Source organism: Chrysochloris asiatica, unplaced genomic scaffold (genome assembly GCF_000296735.1).
Source record: "Chrysochloris asiatica unplaced genomic scaffold, ChrAsi1.0 scaffold00019, whole genome shotgun sequence".
NCBI lineage: Eukaryota > Metazoa > Chordata > Mammalia > Afrosoricida > Chrysochloridae > Chrysochloris > Chrysochloris asiatica.
In genome coordinates this window covers 21188176-21206699 of record NW_006408537.1, presented here as the reverse complement: position 1 = coordinate 21206699, position 18524 = coordinate 21188176, and the positions used below count along the sequence as shown (strand labels likewise).

At 37.8% G+C, this 18524-nt stretch overlaps 1 protein-coding gene across 1 annotated transcript in view; it reads right to left on the bottom strand.

The window, feature by feature from the left end:
* The window catches only part of BAI3 (brain-specific angiogenesis inhibitor 3), a 1099520-nt gene that overhangs the window by 595066 nt on the left and 485930 nt on the right, over positions 1–18524 (bottom strand). Inside the window, exons 8-9 of the mRNA XM_006835746.1 lie at positions 9888–9989; positions 9446–9552 (exon numbers count right to left, since the gene is read on the bottom strand). Of these exons, the coding sequence (XP_006835809.1) occupies positions 9446–9552; positions 9888–9989 (209 nt within the window). The remainder of the gene's footprint in view (positions 1–9445; positions 9553–9887; positions 9990–18524) is intronic.

Here is an 18524-nt window from a genome sequence, read left to right as displayed (position 1 = left end):
ACATGCACAGGGAACTTTAAAAATTTCATGACAAAATGAAATTGAGAGTTAATGGAATTATTTCACAAACTTTCTGAAAGCCCCTTGTGTGTATGTATTTCTTTAGAGTACCCAGATACCAGCATAAACCTGCAGTCTTTCTTCACTTCGTCACTTCCGATTCTTTGTGTTGATGAATCTGAAATTTATGTTTCTTATCCAGGAGTTGGAGTCTTAGTTCCTGACTTCTCTATCCAATTACTTTCTTAATATCTATTATGTGCATAGCCCACTGAATTAATAGCACTATTGACATCTTCCTTCCTCTAATCTGTCCTCATGATCTTGCCTTCTCCAGACTCAGAAACTGACATAATCATCAAACTGTCAAACACATTCACTCAACTTTAATAAAGGATACTATAATCTCTCACCTGGATTACTTTAGCTGACGTCATAGTTTGCAGTCCCATCACCCTAATATCTACTTTCCGTGGAATAATAATATTACTGTCTTTAACTAGATTAAATCACATCACTCTTTACCCTCAGTGGCACTTATGATAAGATAGAAAGACCTAGAATATTTTTTATTTCCTACCTGGGGTGTGGGGCTATGGGTTATGCATTGGACGGCAATGTTGGTTTTAACCACAAGGTCGGTGGTTCATGCTCACCAGCCACTCTTTGGAAACCCTATACAGCGTCTTTATGAGTCAGAACCTACTCGAGGGCACATAACAATAGCAACAAGTTTTCCAAAGAGTCCTGTGGCATAGAGGGTTAGGCCTTGGACTGATAACTGCAAGATTAGCAGTTTGAAACCACCAGCCACACCATGGGAGAGAAACGAAGCTCTCTGCTCCAAAAGATACTAAATCCATATGCTGGTTATTGCTGTTGTTAAGAGCTGTTGAGTCAGTTCCCACTCATTAAGATGCTGTATAGGGTTTCCAAGTGGTTACTTATCAGGCTGCGAACCTCAAGGTCAGCAGTTCGAGACTACCAGCTGTTCCATGGGAGAAAGATGAGGCTTTCGGTTCCTGTAAAGATTACAGCCTTGGAAACCCCGTTCAGGGTCACTATGAGTCGGAACCGACTCCACAGCACTTAACAACAACAACATAGGGTTTCCAAGGAGCAGCTGGTGAGTTTGAACAGCAGACCTTGCGGTTAAAACCAATCTTGAGGTCCAGTGCTTATTTTATGGCGCCACACCCGGACTTCCATATGCTGGTATAAATCTAAAAACCTCTTGGTCTTTTATAGATGTAATCTGTAAATTGTTGTAATTATATAAAAGAAGGAAAATGACAACAACTTATACAAGTATTTCATTTACATAGCTAAATAATGGTGGTTTGTGATGGTGTGCTGTGGAGTCGGTTTGACTCATAACAACCCTGTATAGGGTCTCCAAAGCTGTAAACCCTTGTTGTTAAGTGCTGTCAAGTCGTTTCCGACTCATAGTGACCCTGTATAGGGTTTCCGAGGAGCTGCTGGTGAGCTTGAACTACTGACCTTGTAGTTGAAAGTGAACTTACAGTCTCTTGCATTAACCCACAGGGCCACACCAGGACTCCTGTAAACCTTTAAAGGAACAGAAAGCCTCATCTTTCTCCCACAAAACCGCTGCTAGATTCGAGCTGCTGACCTAGGGGTTAGCAGCCCCACTCGTAATTCACTAAATTACCAGGGTTTCTGATCTAAATAATAGACTTTTAAAAAAAAAACCTAGAAAACATATATTTTGTGCCTGAACATTCCAACCCCCCCCCCCACTATAATGGAAATGAGGAGCTCTGGTAGCGTAGTGGTTACAGAATCGGGCTGCGAATCTTAAGTCAGCGGTTCGAAACTACCAGCCGCTCCGCGGGAGAAAGATGAGGCTTTCAATTCCCGTAAAGATTTACACCCTCGGAAACCCTGTACAGGTTCGCTATGGGTTGGAACCGACTCGACGGCACTTAACAACAACATAATGGAAATGTACTGGTTTAGTAGAGAAACAGTTTCTCTTTCTTCTGTCCCAACCAAAGACCATGCCTTTCCCACACTAAATTTAATCTGTGAGAGGCTGTAATGACATAAAAGTGAAAAATGAGTATAATTTATAGAAGTATTTAATGTTATTGCCAGCAGTTTTTTCACCACAACTGAAAAAGATCCCAATGTAAATAACAAAAAAATGATACATGAAAATGCATTAGAAAGCTGTGGAAACAATGAGGTCATGAAAAACTAAATCCCAGAAACTGAAGAGATTTGAATTAAGCTAACAATTTCAACTTTTTTTTTCCCCCTGCTTATTTTCAGTTTTGTTTTTTAACTGAGAGATTTAGCAAATCTGGGATGAAGTGAGTGATAGGCTTGGCCTCTGGAGCAGGAAAATAAACTAATATTTTTTTGGTTGCCATGCCCAGAGAAATATTAAAATTTTAATGAATTCTATACAACTTGCTGGAATGTTTTTCTATGAGACATTTGCTGAGCTTTTGGGGTTTGTAGGAAGCTAAGGAGTAAGTATGAAAACAAAAATGCAGAGTACAATTTCCTGCAATTTTGTAAGTGATTTGGAAACCAATGCCTACTAAGGGATAAATCCAACTTTAATACCAGCTGGTCTTCCTGTCAAGACATTTGGTGGACGTGAAGCCGCTTAGGCAGAAAGCTGGAGCATTAAGCAGGAAACTGCTGAAAAGCAGAGCTGAATCCCCCACTGTTTCTTCAGGCTGGCAGATGAGCACTCCCTAAAGCCTTTAAGAATCATACTAGAGGAACGAGGACTAAGCAGAACTCTTACAAAAACTGAAAACCAGCCTGGATAGCATGAAGGTATCAACCCTTCAATGGGTTTGCCAAACAAGGAAAGGGGAGTGCTTTCTGGTAGGTTGTAAACATTGTCTGAAAACCCTACATTTTGTCTATAAACAATGTCAAATATTCAATAACAATAATAATAAATTCCCAATATGCAATGAGGCCACAAGATGTAACTGACAATAAAGGAGGAAAGTAAATAGACCCACACGTTATCCAGAATTAGAGTTAACTGGACATTAAATAATTTTGGTTTAAATGTTAAAGAACACAGAGAGTAAAAATGATAAAGCACATTAAGTGATAGAGAACTCCTAAAAAGTTAGAATATTTTTTAAAAGAGTATAATGTATATTTTCTACCAGAATTTAGCGAACTATACTTGCTGACCAAATCCAGCCCATCACCTGTTTTTGTAGATAAAATTTTACTGGAACACAGTCACACTAATTCATTTACTTATTGTCCATCATTGCTTTCACACTAAAACAGCAAATTAAGAGACCATAGTCGACTGTATAGTCTGTTATCTAAAATAGTTACTGTCCTTTTCTTTGGTCTCCTGATGTGGCATTGTAGGATCAGCACTGGATTTCAAATCACAAGGTTGGCAGTTCAAACCCACCAGCTCCACCTCGGAAACCATATCCAGAGTCACTCTATAAGTAGGAACCAACTCAACAGCATTTACAACAATATTTTGCTAGTCCCTGTTTTAGAATTATAAAACAATGTCTTAATAAAATTGAAAACTTTCACAGACATAATGGAAAATGTACCAGGAATTTGTGAATTATGTTGTAAATCTTGTCTATGAATTATTTAGAATATCAAGATTTAAACTATGCCTTCCTTCCAAGTATTTCTTTTCCATCATCTCCTTCGGGATAGGTAGCATTCCATGCCTGTGAATTATTATTATTTTCTGAATATAAAGTGAAGTCATAATTTTATTCAGGGCTACATGTGAAAAACTTTGAAATTCAGAATTGAAATTATATCCCAAAACTTTAACATGTGGTCCTGAATAAAATTTAAAGGCTTCAGGCATTTTTAAAGGAAATAATGTACTTCAACTTTTGCTTGGCATTATTTGGTTGTACAATGAATATCTGAGTTCTGGGGATAGGAACTCTGACAAATTTTTGGAATTTGGCAACAAAAACAAAAAGAGCAGTCAAATGCTATGTGTTGAGTACTTAGAATAAAGATGTCAGCATTATTTCAAGGGTGGGTGACATAATTAGAATTACATGTATGAGGAAGCCAAATCAATGTTGCCATTCATTATAACTGTTGGTGTTGTTGTTAACTTCTGTTGCTTTGGTCCTGACTTATAGTGATCCGATGTAGGGTTTCTGAGGAGCGGGTAGTGAGCTTGAACTGCTCACTGTCTAGTTCACATTGACCTTGCAGTCCAGCACAACAACCCACAGCGCAACACCAGGACCCATATTCATGATCATAATAGCTCATATGTAGTGAATGAACCACTATGGGCTGTTCAAAGTTCTATTTAATTGTTCTTCAGTGATCCACCATTAAAAGTTTTTAAGAATTCCTAGGTAATTATAATGTTCAGCCATGATCAAAAATGACTGATAAAGTTCTCTCTGTTTTCTCTATAATCTGCCATGTTCCAGTCATATTTTACTAAGCAAAGTTTTTGGAACAAGCAACCCCTGACTCTCAGGCTTACCCATTCCTCCTTACCTGCTCCATATTTGAAAATTAAAATAATCTACAAATTCACTTTGCTGGACCAGACCTAGTACCAATTGTTTTTAAATGTTTTGTTAGTGAAACAGGATTTGCACAAGTTTTGGTTCAGTTAATATGCATCATAAACAAATGCTATGGTGGCTTTTGTTTCTTTTTTCCCCTAGATAAGCTACAGTGATAGAAGCGTATTTTCCTTTTTTAAAAAAATGTGTTGAACAGTTGTGCAATGATGTGGTAGTAAAGATAATGTGGTATATGAAAGAAATATTGTTGCAATGGAGCCAGATTCATCTTGAGAGTAGGGAGTAAAATAGAGTAAATCTTTTTTCTCTGACTTCAGTGTGGTGCTGTGGGTGAATGCACTGGGCTGCAAAGTCAGTTTGATCAGCAAGGCCAGTGGTTCAAGCTTATAAGCATCTCCTTGGAAACCCTATACAAGGTTGCTATGGGTTGGAACCGACTTAATGGCACCTAACAACAACAATAGTCTAATAAATGAAGGAACCCTGGTAGCACAGTAGTTACACTTTGGGCTCAAATCTACCAACTGCTCTATGGAAGAATGACCCTGTATAGGGTTTCCTAGGAGAAGCTGGTGAACTTGAACAGCTGGCCTTGCTTTTTGAACCCACCTTGCAGTTCAGCACATTAACCTGCAGCACCACACCAGTGCTCCTTTGATGTCTTGTGATTACGGATTCGAAATCTGTGTTTGTTTGTTTGTTCAAAGAAATTTGAAGAATAGAAACAAAGGTTTAAGAATCAGCAATTTAAAGGGGAAAATGTATACTCAATTCTTCAAATTTCTATATAGAAAAATTTCCTTTAGAGCAATATATTTAGTCTTTCTCTGCCTTCAACCCTCATTCATACCTAGAGAAGAGAAAATGACTTATCTGTTTGATGAAGTTAGGAAAAGACATTAGTATGCTTGGTACAATATCTTTATATCTACAGAAATCATGCATCCTGTCATGTTGTACACAGCCTATCCTTTTAAGTGTCCATGTGTGTTTGTGTGTGTATGTGTGAAAGTACATCTTTTTGTGTGTGAAACAGAGATATATGCCCAGGTAGAGTGACAGAGAGACAAAGGTAGAATTAGAAGAATGAACTGATTGGAGTAGGTTGCCTATGATTGTCTGATGTTCCAGTAATGAGGTGAGTCTTTGTTTCAGAGTGAGGTTGGCCCACATGACCACAATCATCACTCATTTTCTCCAAACAGTGTTATCAGTAATAAGATACATTATTTTTAATTTCCCTGACTCTCATTCCTGTCTCTCAACAAGTTCTGATAGTATTCAAAAAGTTCATGAAAAAAATAGAATTAAAACACAACGGAATTTTCCACAAAAGTTTTGAAAAGTTGGAGTCCTGGTGTGTTGCTATAAAATAAGCACTTGAACATAAGGTCGGTTTGAACCTCAAGGTTGGAGGCTCAAACTCACCAATCACTCATTGGAAACTCTATGCAGGGGTGCTATGAGTCAAAACCGACTTGATGGCACTTAATCACAACAATATGCAAAGAAAGCTAAATCCAACAGCTTACAATTCTATCTTCAAGTATAAAGAACTCTACCTTGCAAAGGGTAAAATTTAGAAAACATTCCACCTTATGAAATGTTAGCATATGAAAAATGTATTTTCCAATAATACAACCACATTTTGATCCTACACCCTCATTTAAAAATTGTGTTCTGTGTACTTGTGTATTTGTTTCTTTCTACATATTAAGCAACATTAGACCATAATATTTCATTGTGTATGGTTTCTAAACTATCTTCTTTAGTGTTTGTTAACTTATTGAAACTGGTCTGTAACCACCAAATAGTTTCATAAGGTGACGTCGTGAATTACTCCACATGTATAAAATTGGGGGGCTAGAAAAATTGCATGTTCAGAATAATGCTTATTATTTTCATGTGATGAAAATTCTCCAGCTACATCAAACACAAGCACTTACAATATCCTCCGAATCTCAGAATAATGGCGGAGTCGTTTTTACCATAAGCATCTAGTACGCATATCCGTAGCATTGTACTAAACACATTGAAATGACGGTGAAAAAACATGCTACCCAATCTCAAAAGAACTCAAAGTAAATATTCAATATGACAGATTCGTGATTTTATATAATAAATTGGTTAATTACTCTGTTCCCCATTTCAATTGTCTTATAATTATGAAGGTATGAAAGTTCATAAGATATGCTGCACTAGTATTTCTCACTAACAAAGTTTCATTTCAAATGTATTCTATTGTTACATATTTTAAATAATTATCTGTAACAGATTACAATTAACTATGGGTTAATGCGCTGAACTGCAAAGTCGGTTTGTACCACAAAGTCAGTGGTTCAAGCTCACCAGCTGCTCCTTAGAAACCCTATACACAGTTGTTATGAGTTGGAATCGACTTGACGGAATTTAACAACAACAATGATAAAAAGAGAAACCATCACAATGCAACGGTTAAGCTCTCGGTCGCTAACGAAAAGGCTGGAGGTTCAACCCCACCTAGCAGTTCTATAGAAGACCTGGAGATCTGCTTCTGTAGTTTCCAGCCTAGAAAACCCTGTGGGGCAGTTCTACATCAGAATTAAATTGATGGCACCCAACAACAAGGACAACAACCAGATATAAAGGAGTAAATGGAACCCCTCAAGGAAAACACAGCAATCAAGGGTTGTTGTATAGTGCCATTGAGTCGGTTCTGACCTATAGAGACTCTGTATAGGGATTTCGAGGAGCAGCTGGTGAGCTTGAACTGCCAACCTTGCAGTTCAAACTGCTTTGCAGTCTGGCGCATTAACCCACAGGGCCACATGTGGAATTAAAAAATTCTACAAGAGTAGAAAATGAAGTCTGGAAAGCATTATCGGGTGGGCTTTACTCACAGAATGCAAACTCATATACATGTTAATGTATAAAACAATGAATTTATATAATAAAATTTTCGGCAAAAACAAGTGGTATTATCAATTATTAACAAACTTGCAAGGATTAGTTTTATTATGATTTACTTTACCCATGCAATCGTTCCCCTGCATTGTCGTGACCAAGCAAAAAAATGAATATGGACATAACTAAGATTAAAGCAAACACAATTTAATGTCTAAAGTAGGGAAAAAGGAAATCCATTAGGAAATTAAATCTATGTTTTTCCTATACTCAATACTGAAATATATATGGTCTGAGTTATTAACAGTCATGAATAAAAAAAGTTTTAAATGTTTAAAAATGTCATATTCTTCATTTTCATAATATTAAAGTAAGATATATTGATACCGTTATAAATATGCAACTAAGAACTCTGGTGGTGTTGTAGGATTAGAACTGATCTGCTAACTACAAGTTCTGTGGTTCAAACCCACCAGCTGCTCCACAGTAAAAGGATGAAGCTTTCTAGCGATGATTTTACAGGGTCGGAAACCCTATATAGGGTTCCTATAAGTTGGAACCAATTTAATGGCACCTAAAAACAACATATATATGTATATATGTACATATATATGTGCAGTCCTGATATAGCACTGTGGATTAATGCATTGGACTGAAAAGTCTGTTTGAAATGCAAGGTTGGCAGTTCAAGCTCACCAGCCACTCCTCAGAAACCCTATACAGGGTAGTTATGAGTTGGAACTGATCGACAGCACTTAACAACAACAACAATATATGTATGTGGAGTCCTGGTGTGGCACTACAGGTTAATGCACTGGACTGCAAAGTCAGTTTGAACCACACAATCAGAGGTTCAAGCTCACCAGCTGCTCCTAGGAAACCTTTACAGGGTCAGTATGAGTTGGAACCGATTTGACAGCACTTAACAACAAAAACATATATGTATGTATATACACATGGACTTAAGTAGGTTCTATGTAGCTAAGTAAGCCTAAATTCGACATATTACATATTAATAAATACATGTTGACATGTACATATATTAGACACCATTTAGTTTTCAGAATTAAAATAAAGCACTCTCTTTCTCTGATAATAAAATATTAATCCCATTATTCTACAAGGGTTGTTATTGAACAAGTTACTTCTTCATATACAACAAGAATTATTTTCAGTATTTTTAAAAATTACATATCTACTTATTTGTGGATGATACTATTAAAATTAAAAGATAATCTAAACACAACAAAATGTAAAAACTCCTAATATCATTCCTGGCAATGTTTAACTTTCCAGTTGGCTCATGTTCATGTTTTGTTCCATACCCCGCAAAGTTTATTCATGTATGGAGTTCCTCTTGACTGTCTGGATAAAGTGACAACAGCCTCTGATAATGACAAGGACGTGTGTTTGTGGAACATCAAGCAAAATTTAATTTTGCTTAAAATATTCATACATCATACTTTAAATATCCAATGATGTGTGAGAAAAGAAGGACTTTCTTTGGAAAATTGGTTCATGTTATCTGTTGCAAATAATTAATTTCGTCTGTTATTATTTCAGGTATCAATCTCCAACTGTAGTAAGAAATTTGATACCTAAATGACACAGATGTATCATTTTCCAATTTCCAGAAAAGTTAAAAGAATTTTATTTTAAAATGTGACTTATTTTGAAAGAAGACTTATTTACTACTGCACATAAACATGTGCCAATCCTGATACACAGTTTAACTCCTTCATATATAACTGAATAGCAGCTTTTGCTCAGTCTTTTCACCCATTAGACAAGCGATTCTTTCATTTTAATAGTAGGATCCATAAAAACTCATACCCTAGGAACAAAGCAATTTCACACTGAATTATAAAAATTAGCTTTCTATCACATCCTTTCTACCTTCAGGCATTTTTTCCTCTAGATTTTACTGATTGGATTGTGCAGCAGAAGGTTAAATTGTCACACAGTGATCATTAGCAAAAAATAAACAGAGCAAGTACTAAAGCTGGCTTTGCACCTACTGAATGCTGCAAGTGTCTGTACTCATTTGATATGCATCTTGCAAAGCTCGGCTGTTCCCAGAAGGCCACTCCATGAAGACTGAGAGAGCAGCGTCTGCTAGTGGTGCCTGCGTGTCACAAAGAACAGAGAAAAGCTTTATAACAGGGATGCTAGAAGGCATCGTATAATTGGGAGGCAGGCTAAAAACGGGGTTTGTACATTTCTTTTTTGCTTCAAAAAACATGCATAAAAAATAATTTTGACTATATTTACAATGCACATAAGTTGCAGTGAAAAATCAGTGCATCAGCAATCTTTTCTAGGTCTCCACTTATGAAGTCCTTTACTTAAATTGCTTCATTAATTGCTTGCAGGACAAAGGTATGACATCATAGGTAGATATAGCATGCTATTCTTGGATGGCAATCATCATTCGGGTCAGGGTGGGTCATCCCACTATACCTGTGGCATTCAGAGGGCACTGGTTGAATGCTAAGTCGCCTGCTGGAGTCCTTTTCCACACCATGGACATCAGATAATCCTCTGGGCATATTTCATAAGGTGCTGTAATTTAAATCAGAGAGACTTGAAATCCACCAGTGTTTAATTTTTTTAAATATTGGCAGTGACAATCCTTAAATACATTCCTTTTTGTTGTTAAGTGACATCGAGTCAATTCCAACTCATAGTGATCCTGCATGGGGTTTCCAAGAAGTAACTGGTGAGTTTGAACCACTGTCCTTGGGGTTCAAACTGATCTTGCAATCCAGTGCTTTATCCCACAGCATCACATTAGGACTCCAAATACATTCTTATAACCTCAGAATGCTTTCATTTTCTTTAAATTACATTGTTTACTGAAAGATTTGGGATGTCTTCATAAACAGCAACAACTATAAAACAAGTCTCTACTTTATTATCTACACAATGTCAGAAAGGACTGGGCCACACCATCACCACCACCACTTTCTTTTGGGAAAGTGCTTGCTAAATAGGAGCAAAATAGAAGTCATTTGAATTTGCCTATGCCCAATTGGATGGTACTTAACAACAACAACAATACATTGAAATTGGAGTCCTGTTGTGGAGTTTTAGGATAAGCACTGGACTACTAATCGCAAAGTTGGAGGTTCAAACCCACCAGTTACTCTTTGGAAACCCTATATATAGTCCTTATGAGTCAGAAATGACTCAACAGTACTTAACAACAACAAAAATATACATTTAAATTGCATTCAAAGCATATCAGTCAAAACCCTTTCCAGGATGTATAATTTTTAAGTGTTACACAAAATAATTTCCAGTGAGGAATTCTTATTAGAATGATCAATTATAAATACTAGAGAACAAATAAGCATAAAAGGCAAAAATAAATAATGTTTTTTATTTCTCTAGCCAAGAGCAATGATGTCAAGTATACTGAATTATATAAAAGTAAACTGATTTTATCTTTTAGCGTTATTATTTTCAAAAGTTCAATTTAATGATTGAGGGTGGGGGAAGGGAATTTCAAGAAAAACAGATGTGTACCAAAAATATTTTAATGAAAAGCCAAAATATTTCTAAACAATGAGGGCTATGCAACTGTGTTCAAAATGACAACTTGCTCACAGAAGATGTATGTGCCCCTCTTTTAGACACTGTTGTACATGTCAGACAGTATTGTCATTTCTATGCTTATATTTGTCTCTCTACTTGCCCAGGATCCCATTTAAGTCTTCTCCTCATCTGTGCATTACCTGCACCTAAAAGTATGTCTGACAGAGAAGTTATCCAATATTGAATAAGTATATAAATGGATGCATGATTATATAATTACCTTAGTAAACATATAACTACCTAATAAATAAATACAGGAGTCTGACTTCTTGGAATAAATTTCTTCTTTTGGGAAAATATACTATTTTGCCCAGCATACAAAGGTCGGTTTGAACCGCAAAGTAGGCAGTTCAAACTCACCAGCTGCTCCTTGGAAACCCTAGACAGGGTTGCTATGAGTTGGAACCAACTCTATGGCACTTAACAACAATAATCATAATTTCACTGATACTAATTATTTTCAGAATTTATTCAGATATAACTATGTTGTTGTTGTTGTCAGGTGCCATTGAGTCAGAACCGACTCATAGCGACCCCATGTACAGCAGAATGAAACAATGTCCGATCCTGGGCCAACCTCACCACCGCTGCCACACTTGAGTCCATCAATTATGCCACCTGGCCAATGCATCTCGTTAGAAGTCTTCCTCTTTTTCTCTGACCTTCCACCTTACCCAATACGACATCCTTCTCCAACGATTGTTTCCTCCGGACAATATGTCCAAAGTATGAGAGACGAAGTTTAGCCATCCTGGCCTCCCAGGAGCACTCTGGCTGCACTTCTTCCAAAACAGATCTATTGGTTCTTTTGGCAGTCCATGGCACTTTCAGTATTCTCCTCCAACACCACAACTCAAGGGCATCAATTCTTCTACCATCTTCTTATTCACTGTCCAGCTTTCACATCCATATGAGGCTACTGAAAACACAATGGCCTGGGTCAGGCGCACCTTAGTCCTCAAGCTGACATCTCTGTTCTTCAACACTTTAAAAAGTTCCTGTGCAGCAGATTTGCCCAGTGGAGTACGTCATCTGATCTCTTGACTGCTGCTTCCGTGAGTGTTGATAGTTGATCCAAGAAGAATGAAGTCCTTGACAACTTCAATCTTTTCTCCATTGATAAGAATGCTGTTTATTGGTCCAGTGGTGAGGATTTTTGTTTTCTTGACATTGAGATGCAATCCATATCGAAGACTGTGCTCTTTGATCTTCATAAGTACCATTACTACTTATGAAGATCACTACTCATATAACTATGAGTAGTGAAGAATTCATTTTGAAATGTTATGATCTTTAAATGATAATTTATTTGTAATTACCAAAATAAAATGAAATAGTTTAGAAAACATGGACATTTCAGAGTGAAAAGTTACACTGAAGGTCATCGATTCCATCTCTGCTGTCTTTAGAGGTGAGGGCACCACGGCCCTAAAAGGAGAAGCTTGCCTATGTGACAGAAGCAATGGAGTTAACTGGGGGTATGGTCAGGACTGAATGCTGGGATCCCTGACAACTTGGCAGCCTTGCTTTGATTTCCTGCGTATCCTACTTGCTACATTAATTTGTTCAAGACAGTCTCCCTCATTCTGAGTTAATATATATATTTAATTTGTAGTTGTTAAGTGCTGTCGAGTAGACTCTGTGCCATAGTGACCCTAAATAGGGTTTCCAAGGAGCAACTGGTGAACTTGAACCGCCAACCTCACAATTCAAACGGCTTTGCAGCTTGGCGCATTAACCCACGGCGCCACACCATGATTCCGTATTTAATCTAAATCCTCATTAAAGTACATAGGCAATCGCTTTCAACTTAAACAATCTTCACTTGGTACATGGTTTAGCAGTTGATTGACTTTCGACAGTCTTGTTTTCATAGAATATGTCCTCCTTGCCTAATCAATGATCTTGTAATGTCCAAATCTGATGCACTCATCTCAGTCAGTAGTCGCTGGATCATCTCTGCAGCCCTTGATACTTTGGCCTTTGTCTTCTTTTGGAAAATACTTTCTCTAGAATCTTAAAAAGGCTATTCCTTTTCTTTCTCCAAGTACTAGGACCATTCTTTCTCTGCTTTATTCCCTGCGTTTTCCTTTGCAGAATCACCCAGGTCTTATCATAACACACTTATTTTACAACATATATGTTAGTAATAAGTAAATCAAACATTCTTATGTTGAATTATTTCCTTAGATAATTTCAAGTATAATATTAGTAATAAAATTTTATTAACATTCCTTGAGCCTTGATAAGAGTCTTACTTGCATAGACAAATTTTATCTCCTCTGATAATGTTAATGAGATAGAGACTGTTATTTTCATTTACCACATGGGAAAGCAGAACCACATACAGAGCATTGACCATTTATATCACCCAGGAATTCCAGGTAAATACTGTAGCCACAACAATGTACAGGAAGTTTGACTTCTGAATCCACACTCCTATCTGTTACATTGTAGTTACGATCAATCGATGCTCTCTATCTTAGCTATATGTTGGTAACACAGACATGTTTTTCTGTTTAGATTACTTTCTTGAGCTTTAGACTGGTTTATCCAACTCTGGTAGCATAGTGGTTATGAATCGGGCTCCTAACCTAAAGGTCGGCAGTTCGAAACTACCAGCAGTTCCCTGGGATGAGGCATTCTGCTCCTGTAAAGATTTATAGCCTCAGAAACCCTGTGCAGCAAATATTCTCCTACGTACTCACCAGAGGCTCCTCAGAAACCTTATACAGGGTCACTGTGAGTTGGAAGTGACTCGGCTGCACTTAACAACAACAACAACAACAAGCAAGTCACAACCTAGCATTTTAGCCACAGCAAATATTCTCCTAGGTACTACCAGCCATGCAGAATTAATTGTTATCCCTCAAATATTTCATGCCAATTCATACTTCTTGTCTTTGCACATCAGATTTATCCTTTACTTAAAATGATTCCTTCCTTGTTTACATATTTACTTACTTGCTTAATTTTGGCAAAATTCCTATTTATCTTCAAAACATCTAAATAATGTTTTCTCTAAGAAGTCTTCCTAAATACTCCAGTCATTGGATAGATGAATATTATAGTTCATTTAACAATGAACTGAAAGCATTTAGCTATGTGTGGGAATCTCTCCAGCCTCTAAACTTTGTTCTTTAAGAGAATAAAGACACTTTATTTTATTCCCTCTTAATCCCTGTAATGAACTAAAGCAGTGCTTCGCATATAAAAAGTAGATGTTCAAAACTCGTTTGTTAAATAAATAATTTCATATATATATTTTATCTTCCCATCACTCTTTCAAACTCAATTTTTTTATTCCATAGATAAAATGTGAAATGCATTTTATAAAAATATTTGCTATAACTTCTAGTGTTGTCATTATTTTTTATTGTTTGTTTTAGTCTTGACATTTTTTTTCAGTGAAATAGCAATTTACACTGGGTTCCTTAATTTCCCAGTAGCGTTTGAAAAAAGCTTTTCACACTGCCATTCTAGGGAAAAGGTCATTTCCCATTCTACAGCTCTCACCCTTCTTGACATTTTGATCTGAATATCCTGCAATTGCAAACAAGAACCACGAGATGGCAGTGGAGAGCCAATAGGGTGAAGTGTTTAGTAAGAGGGATGCTAAAACTGAAGAGGTTCAAAATCAGGGTGGACAGAAGTAGTCACTGGCTGGGCAATGCTTGATTTTTCTTCTTTCTTTTATTAATTTGTTTATTTGGAATGTATACTACTTAAGAGTCTTGGTGTGATGCTGTAGGATAAGCAATGGTTTGATAACAACAAGCTAACTACAAGGTCAGCAATTCAAACCCACCAGCGACTCCTTGGAAACACTATACAGAGTCACTATGAGTCAGAACTGATTTGAGTGCACTTAACAGTGAAGACTTAGGCAAAAAAGTAATGTCTTCTCATGTAAATACTACAGTTAATAATAAATTAGGTTCGATGACAAAGTCCTTCAATCTGACCCATTAGATGAACTTCCACTCCTTCTGTTTCCTCCCCACTTAAACTGTCTTCTTTGCTGCACCTTCGGTATCTCAGACAAGCACTTGTGCTTTCTGCCCAGGATACAACCATTCCTATCTAACACCCTGCGTGTTTCATGCCTTCACTGCTTGCAACCTTTACTCAGATGCCATTTTCTCAGGGTCTCCCAGGCCTTCCTATTGCTCCCCAAAGCACGTGTCATCTTGTAATTTCTACTTGTTGTCCACTGCAGTTGAGTCAGTCCTGAGAATAGCGACCCTGTATAGGGTTTCCCAGCCGCTCCGCGGGAGAAAGATGAGGCTTTCTACTCCCGTAAAAGATTTACACCCTCGGAAACCCTGTACAGGGTCGCTATGGGTCGGAACCGACTCGACGGCACTTAACAACAACAACAAATAGGGTTTCCTAGGAGCGACTGGTGAGTTTAAGCCGCGGACCTTGTGGTTCAAACCGACCTTGCAGTTAATATTGCCTCTCTGACAACCTGTGAGCACCAGGTAAGTATGATTTTTTTCTCCTTTTTTTTCCACTCTTACAGGGAGTTCCTGGTGTGCTGGACTGCAAGGTCAGTTTGAACCACAGCAGCCCTTATATGAGTGATGCATGGGGATGGAGCACAGTTTGCTTGAGGAGACCAACCGCCTGCCCAGTGTCAAGAAAGAAAGAGAAGAGATAACAACGCTACATGTGAGAGAAGACTGTCCTGTTCTTTTCTCTTTTTAAAAAATTACTGGTTGTTATAAATATACACAGCAAGACATATACCAATCCAAGAATTTCTTAATGCTTGATTCAGTGACAGTGCTTACGTTCTTCGAGTTATGCATCCATCTGACCCCCTTTTTTCTGAATTATTGCTCCTCTGTTCACATAAACTCAATGCCCCCTGAGCCTCTTACCTAACATTTCCAGTGCCTGCTGTCACATGCATTCCTTAGAGATAGTTCTTCAAAAGAACACAAGTCTCAAGACAGGTATTCTTTACTAATTAAGCTAAACTATTGTTTGGTCCTGGAGTCCTGGTGTGGCTTTGTGGGTTAATGTGCCAGACTGCAAAGCCATTTGAACTGCAAGGTTGGAGGTTCAAGCTCACCAGCTGCTCCTTGGAAATCCTATACAGGGTCACTATGGGTTGGAATCAACTTGACGACACTTCACAACAACAATAACATTGTTTAGTTTAAAACTTTCACCGGGGTATTATTGGTGTAAGGTTTAAGGTTTAGAAATTATCTGGGTTTTATCCAGCCTCAGAGACTCCAAATGATATAGATTCTGTAAAAACTTGAAATTGTTTCACATATGTCTCCTCCACTCCCCTTAGATCAGGATATTTCTATAGAAGCTTTGATCAAAATGTTCAGAAATGATAACTGGACACCATCCAGTTCTTGCAGTCCTTAGGTCCTGTGGCATCGTAGGTTAAACAGTGGACTGCTAACCGCAACATCAGTAGTTCAAACCTACCAACCTCTCCTCAGAAACCTATACAGAGTTACTGTCAGTCTGATCTGACTAGCTGACACTTAACAACAATATCCCTTAAGCTCATAGCAATTCCTGATGTACTAAAGGAATTTAGTAATAAAGATATTTAGTAATAAATTGCTGAATGAATGAACTATCTAAAGAAAAGTGAGTTTATGTGGTGACATTTTGGAGTCCACCTGGCAGTGCCCTGTGAAGTCTATTGTCACATTTGTCAGCATGAACACAAGGTTCTCTTGCCAACACAGTGCTCAGGATAGTGGAAACAGCTCATCTATACCACTAGATTCTCTGGTGAGTATGGATAGATCACTTATGTTTAGTATGCATCACAGACAAATAACTGTAAACACAGACATACAATTTCAATACTAAAATCAATTTTTTAATTGCTCAGTTCTGAAAATGCAAAAAAGAGTGACAATGACCCCAGATATTAGTTGGAGGCTACTCTATAAAGTGCCGAGGACATGGTGTATGTGTACTTGAGAGAAATTGGATGGCAGTAGGGAGTAATGTCCACTTAGAAACAGTAAGAGAGAAAGCTTAGCGATGGCAATTTTCCTCATAATTAGCAAGAATGGGTTTCTAGAGTACCAGGTATTGACAAATTTGGCACTTGAAGGGCTGTGCCTGATTTGGTGTCCAGGGAACTTTGCTCAGAATCCCATGATATGTTTTACATATCTTGGTTCTAAAGAAAAAATAAACTGATTAAATAGCAGCTTATCTTTTTTCCAGCCATAACATTCACTTATTGACTCCCATTTGCTGTAGGGTCAGCATTGGAATGCGAACCACAAGGTCACCAAATCAAACCTACCAGCTGCTCCACGGAAATCCTATAGAGAGTCACTATGAGTCAGAACCCACTTGACAGCATTGAGCAACAAAAATTCACTCAGAGAGAAGCACTGGTGGCTCAGTGGTTAAAAGTTTGACTGGTACCCAAAAGGTCAGCAGGTGGAACCCTCCAGGCACACTGCAGAGAAAGATGTGGCAGTCTGTTTTTGTAAAGATTTATCACCTTGGAAGTCCTACTCTGGGGCAGTTCTCCTAGGTACGATCTGGTCAGTATGCATTGGAATCAACTAGATGACAACAGGTTATTGCTTACCTAGTGACTTATACATCTCGTCTGCCTCCTATCAGAACAAACACAAAGCAAATATGAGAGCAGTTTTTAAACCTAAGCAGGTTCACAGCCACCACTTGTCTATCAGTTTGTTGTACTGTGGTGGCTTGTGAGTTGCTGTGATTCTGAAAGCTATGCCACCGGTATTTTAAATACCAGCAGGGTCAGGCGTGGTGGACAGGTGTCAGATGAGCTTCCAGATGAAGACAGACTAAAAAGAAGGAGGACGAACTACTTCTGAATCTTTAGTCACTGAAAATCTTATGAATAGTAGAGAAATGCTGTCAGATATAGTGCCGGAAAAGGAGCCTCTAAGATTGGAAGGCACTCAAAATGCAACTGGGGAAGAGTTGCCTCCTCAAAGTACAGTTGACTATGATGAGGGGAGTGGAGTAAAGCCTGTGGGAGAAAAGCCTGCAGGACCGTCATTTGCTGATGGGGCACAATTCAAAATGAAGAAAAACAGCTGTAAACGTCCACTGAAAATTGGAACATGGAATGTACAAAGTATGAATCTGGGAAAATTGGGAACTGTCAAAAATGAAATGGAATGCATAAACATCGATATCTTAGGCATTAGTGAGCTGAAATGGACTGGTATTGGCCATTTTGAATCTGACAACCACATAGTTTACTATATCAGGAATGACAAATTGAAGTGGGATGGTGTTGCTTTCATTGTCCAAAAGAACATATCCAGATCAGTCATGAGGTACAGCGCTGTCTGTGATAGGATAATATTCATGCACCTAAGGGAAGCCCAGTTAATACCATTACTATTCAAATTTATGCACCAAGCACTAAAGCCAGTGAGGATGAAATAGAAGAATTCTACCAACTTCTTCAATCTGAAATTGATCAAACATGCAATCAAGATGAATTGATCATTA